This window comes from Camellia sinensis, chromosome 6 (assembly GCF_055761805.1).
Source record: "Camellia sinensis isolate YWXY chromosome 6, ASM5576180v1, whole genome shotgun sequence".
In the NCBI taxonomy this organism is placed as follows: Eukaryota; Viridiplantae; Streptophyta; class Magnoliopsida; order Ericales; family Theaceae; genus Camellia; species Camellia sinensis.
In genome coordinates this window covers 104,694,428-104,700,569 of record NC_138966.1, presented here as the reverse complement: position 1 = coordinate 104,700,569, position 6,142 = coordinate 104,694,428, and the positions used below count along the sequence as shown (strand labels likewise).

The window sequence follows — 6,142 nt, the reverse complement described above, 5'->3', positions numbered from 1 at the left end:
AGGGATATTTATAATTTCCAAACCATATGGAGCGATCCATATTTTAAACAAATCTCAAAGGTGTTTTTGAAATTTTCCTTTTTTTTTTAATTTTTTTTTAATTTTTAAATTACATACGATTATGTGAGTCATGATAAATATGTTCAATTTGACTGTGTTGTTGGAGAAACATAGAGCACCATTTGACACTAAAAATGAAAGAAACATTACAAAAATGTTAAAAAACAACATTTCAAATGTGACATGAATAGAACACATGATACAAATAAATATATTTTAAGACAACATCCTTAATATGAATCACACCAAGCATTCTACAACTCCCATGACGGCAGGACATATAACCATCTTGTTTGATGATAATAACTAGAGTATATAATAAATTAAAGGACTAGAATGATTCTAAAAGTTTTTTTTTTTTTCAAACTGAATTGCAACAAACTTATTCCCATTGAATGAAACAGAAAATCTTTCACAATGTAGACTTGGCTAGAACCAAATAGCATTCGATGTTTTTTCGACCCCTTGACAAATGCATTAGCTCCAAATTAGCAAGGATTCAAGTAAGGAGGGGGATCCTGCATACTTGCTTCAGTAGTGGTGCCATTCTTGACAATTAGCACTGTATCCATTCCCCAACTAGAATGTCTTTCTAAATGACAGTGCATGAACCACACCCCTGTAATACAATCAAAAATTTTATTAGTAATTTTGTTTTGCACTCGTGAAATTTAATAATCCGAAGTTGAGTAGAGTTCCATCTTTAGAAGCAATCTAAAATTAGATCAACTCAAATATTATGACTATCAGCACTAAAGAAGTAGACATAAAAGCTAAGAACACTCATGACACAAACATACCTGGATTATCAGCTCTAAATCTGATGGCAGCCCATCCATTTGTAGGGACCCCAACAGTGTTTACCTCTGGTGGATCAACCAGATTGTACCCTGTAGGGTCAGTTTCATTGTTAAAGTTTCCAAAACCAAAACCAACAAAATAAAAGCTGTAACCATGCAAATGCATTGGATGATTTTCTGCTGCTTTCATCACATTAGTAGTTTGGAACACTATCTCCACAGTCGAATTGAACTCCAAAACCTTAACCTTAGTCACATTTTTTGGTGTCAAATAATCATCCGATACATCATCAGCTGTAAAATTGAAAAAATAAGGTGGTTGACTCGGAAAATCTGTCGTGTAAAACCCTTTAAGTTGGCTGTAGTATGCTTGTAATACATCAACCTCTGGGGTCACAAAACTCATGTTGTTCAAACTTGCTGCTAGCCTATCACCATTGGGTCCATCACAAGAACTGTTGACACAAGGAAGTGTGTTCACTGAAAGAGTTATATAGAGTTTTGTATCAACTGTTTGTGGGACATCAACTGGGTGGTCCTTGCTGTTTAAGGCCTTCATTTGACGGGTAAAATTCGTTACAGCATCAATATCAGTATAATTAGGAAGGATAGGAAATGCAGGTGTTGATGGTGCTGTATAGTTTCCACTATATTGAACTATTGCAGTTGTGGTGGTATTATCATACTGAAGTCCCGCATATGCTCTCGCAGCCATATAATATTCGCTTGGGCTCTGATTTGCAGTGATCAAAACATCCATGGTTTGTCCAGGGGTTATCATGATATAGTCGGTATATATAGGTTTGATGTAGGCACCATCCATTCCAACAACTGTGAGATTGTGTTCGGCTACCTTAAAGAACATTTCTTCGTTCATAATTGCATTGATGATACGAAGAAGATAAGTCTTTCCATAATCAACCATTATTTTGAATGTCCCTGCAATATATAGACCGTATTAGTCAAACGTTATACAAATAACACATCAAATTTTAGACAATGACAACAACCTAATTGGAATTATATCATTGTGCATATATATAAATATACCGGGTTTGGAACAATTGTAGAGATCTCCTGGTTGCCCATTGATGGTGAAAGCATCCGACTGGTTGGGTTCGCCTCCACTTTCAAGGGCAGATTGAATTAACTCCATCACATCTCCCTTAAACCATGATGCTAAAATAGAAAAAGTAGAGTGGTATATAATTTATTGTTTAAACATGCATAATAAAATATGATCAATCATTATCTGATTATAATTATGTCACCGTACACCATAAACTTCATGATACATACCCAAAACAATGGGAAACTCTTCAGAGGGCTTAGAATATGGGTAAGTGGTTCCATTTGCAGGGTAGACAATGATGGGACCATGAACTGTGGCTCGAGACCAGTCACTATGGGCATGCCACCAAAGGGTACCTTCTTCAGTTGAGAATATGATCTCATAGCTGAAATTTGCTCCTGGTTTGATGGGGCATTGTGTGATATACTCTGGACCATCTGACCATGGATTTCTTGGTTGCTTCACTCCATGCCTATCACACACAACATGATATTTTCAAAACACAAATTTCATTTTCCTTTTATTAATATTGCAATCATCAAAGCAGGGGCTAGTTTGGTGAATGTATTTTGAAGTAAATTTTTCATGTTTTACATTTTCTGTTGTAAAATTATTGCTGAAAAATATAATGTATTTGGTACATATTAAAAAATTTACTTTAAGTTATTGTTAGTATAAAAGATTCAGTAAAAACTAAAATATAAAGAAAAAATGTGTATTTTTTTTAGCACTTATCAAACAGGGTACGTCTATGAAAAGAGTTATTCTTTTCTATTATCAACTAAAATAAGCTTTAAACGAAATAGCTAATTTTATTTATTTTATTTTTTTAAAACTTGAATAGCCAAAATTAATAATTTGTTGAGTAAATTACAAATATATCCCTAAGGTTTGTTTAAAATACAAATCATCCTTTGCGGTTCTGAAAATTAAATTTCACCCCATGAGATTTCGAATTTTGTAACAAATGATCATTTTTATTAATAAATCATCAACTCAATTAACATTTTTTAATAATATTATAAATATATTTTAATTAATAATTCATGTAATTTTATTATTGTGTAGGAGGACAATTATGAATTTAATTTTTTCAGTTAATTCTGTTAAATAAAAAATTATGATAAAAAAATATTTATAATTTTTTTAAATCAAAGGATACAATTCATATTTTAATTAAATTTTAGAAGGCGTATTTGTAATTTATCTTAATTTGTTTATTGAAACCAAACAGAGCATTCGAATGTAGTATGGTGTATGGACTACGTACACCTATCTATGTGTGGGTGTCTATGAGAGAGAGAGAGGAAAAAAAAAAAAACTATACCAATGAATGGTGACATTGTAAGCCCCTTGATTTTGAATATTCACAATCAACCTATCACCCTTGTGAACATGCAAAGTAGGCCCTGGAAATAGTCCATTGACTGTCAATATCTTCTTGGAGCTACATAACCTCGTATAATTAGTTTCTTCCAGCTACAAAAAATAAATAAGTAAAATTATGCATGTTAAATAAGATCTGCCTCTGAAAAAAAATAATAAAATAAAAATATCCTTGTATATCCTTCTTTTGACGACCCTCATAGGTAGAAGATTACAAAATCAAGACAACCAAATTATAATGGAATGTTGAGTAACATTTACAGTATATTTCTACTTTTCACGAAAAGTATAAAATGTATCATTTTAAAAACAAGTGTGGAAATTGACAGAAAGAACCAGCACCACGGGAAAGGTGTGACTAAAGTTGTGACAAATCACGATTTACTATGTTTAATTTTGTGCAAAAAAGATAAAAAAAAATTTAGTGTGTCAATTAAATTCATATGATTCATTCATTAAGAAATTGACAAGTGTTACGATTCGTAAAGTTTGTGCTATCTACTTGTTCAACCTTACAAAGTCAATCTTTATTTATTAACAAGTAAACTTTCTAAATCTATCATCTGCCGATTTCACAATCAACTATTCAATGTCAGTTTAATTGGAATAGGACACGGGACAAATCTCAAGTGTGAGTACTAACTCCATAACTCATACACTATTTAAGTCAAATAGTGTAGCTCACATCTAAATCCTGGATACGTTTTGTTCAGCATTTAGAGGGCCATCCTAAAACCACTGCACCAAATCTCTGGGAATTAGCCCCGGAAAGCATAGAATTTGAAAACTCAAGATTTATATCCCTAAACCTTTCCAAAGTACCATAACCCCTTCGGTTCAAACTCTCACGTTATTCTTCTCAAATTTTAAATTTTATAATGGCAAAGAAAAAACCTACTAATTGAACAGAAATGTGATGATCATTATCTGTCAAGTCCATATGCTACAGATAGATTTGTACATGAGAAGGTATATATATATACATATATTAGATTTTCAAAAATCATCTTAAAAAAAGAGTAAAGAGTGGGTGGATGGGATCGCGGTCGCCGAAAAGTAATAGCTGGGGGTGGACTTAGCTTCCAGTCACCACCAATCACGACTCGCCTTATCAAAGCACTCGAGAAAATGTGCACTGTGATTGGGGACAAGAGTGTAATATAATTGGTTATCATAAATCTCTTAAGATATATTCGGTTTGGGGATTTGAGGAGGGATTTAAAAAATAAAATAGAAAAAGTAGGTGAAATATGAATAAAATATATCTACATTTCACTTAGTTTCACACACTTTTTTCCTTTGTCTTTCCAAATCGCTCCCCAAATCCTCCAACCAAACACAATATTAAGGTGTTAATCTTAAGAAGAAATTCTGAGTTCAACTCTTTTTAGAGGAAATTAAATTAAGAGACAATTAATTGATACTTTGCAAGGATAAGAAGGCTAATTTGTATTGATACTAATATAACAATTAACAAATATAACATAGTTTTAAAATATTTATTGGTATCTATCGAATAGCATCAGCCCATATATCCGTAAATAACGATATTAAAAGATCAAAATCTCATTACATAACGACTAATATTAAAAAAGCTGATAGGTAGAGAAAATGGTGAAATACTCACAACCCAGTTGACAGTACGGAGGCTCTGAGCCATCGAAAGAACAAAGAAATTCAAAAGTAAAAACCCTAAAATCTCCAACTTGAAACTCATCTTCTTCAACTCTATGTTTTCTTTATTACTACAGAATGCAGATCAGAATGAGACACAGAGACTTGTTTCTGGTTTAGAGTGCTCTTAATCAATCTTCCAATGGCCCTTTATATAAGCCTTGGTATTCGGTGCACTAAGAGACAGACTTGTTTTCCTCATTTTTTCCACGTTGATTGAATATTTTCACACATTCTGTCCAACACAAAGAAATATAAAATGATGAAGTGAGGGAGGAAGTTTCTTAATATACATTCCAAAAGCCACACACCCATTTCTTTGAATTTTCTCTAAGCAATAATCAAAGTAAATTTGGGCATTTTTTATTTATTTTTTATTTTTCATTTTTTCCACGTTGATTGAATATTTTCACACATACTGTCCAACACAAAGAAATATAAAATGATAAAGTGAGGGAGGAAGCTTCTTAAAATACATTCCAAAAGTTACACACCCATTTGTTTGAAGAAAAATATGTGAGATCCCTTTTTGAAAGATCCTTATAACTCTTACAGTGATTCAAACCACTCATGATATGTGGAGACTATTCATCTATGTGTGAAGCTTATATCATGAATGGTGTGAATCACTTTGAGAGTTATGGAGATAGTCTAAAAAGGAGGTTTCTATTATTATTATTGTTTGAATTTTGGTCTAAGCAATAATCAAAGTAAATTTGGGCATTTTTTTTATTTTTTTTAAACGAACCGCGTCCTAGCCTAGGTAATGTTTTTTGGGTCCACCCAAAAGCATAAATTTAGGAAACAAGCCACACTCTAATTGCAAAATCTAGGCAAATAGAAGTGCGGACAAGAATTAAGCCTAAGGAAAATGTTTGGTAGCTCAAATTTTTGTGGTTCAAATGGCTCAAATCTGTTAAAACGACGTCGTTTTACACTCAAAATCTGTCAAAACGACGTCGTTTTGACAGATTTGAGCCATTTGAGCCACAAAAATTTGAGCTATCTAGCATTGTCGTAAACCTAATTGGAAGGGCTGACAAGAATTAAACCTGAATTAGGCATGTGACTAGCAAACCCACTGCAAACTAGGCTATCCCAATAAATTTGAGTTTCTTTTGGCTTTGGCTTTAAGTTGCCTTTTTTTTTT

At 32.5% G+C, this 6,142-nt stretch overlaps 1 protein-coding gene across 1 annotated transcript; it reads right to left on the bottom strand.

Moving 5' to 3' along the window:
• Positions 1-215: 215 nt before the first annotated feature.
• On the bottom strand, positions 216-5,308 carry LOC114300864 (laccase-14). Its single transcript, XM_028245747.2, has 6 exons — positions 4,946-5,308; positions 3,260-3,411; positions 2,160-2,404; positions 1,911-2,039; positions 861-1,799; positions 216-679 (listed from the first exon to the last, which is right to left on the bottom strand). The coding sequence occupies exons 1-6, from the start codon at positions 5,033-5,035 to the stop codon at positions 549-551; spliced, it is 1,686 nt and encodes a 561-aa protein (XP_028101548.1). The 5' UTR covers positions 5,036-5,308; the 3' UTR covers positions 216-548.
• Between the last annotated feature and the right edge of the window lie 834 nt (positions 5,309-6,142).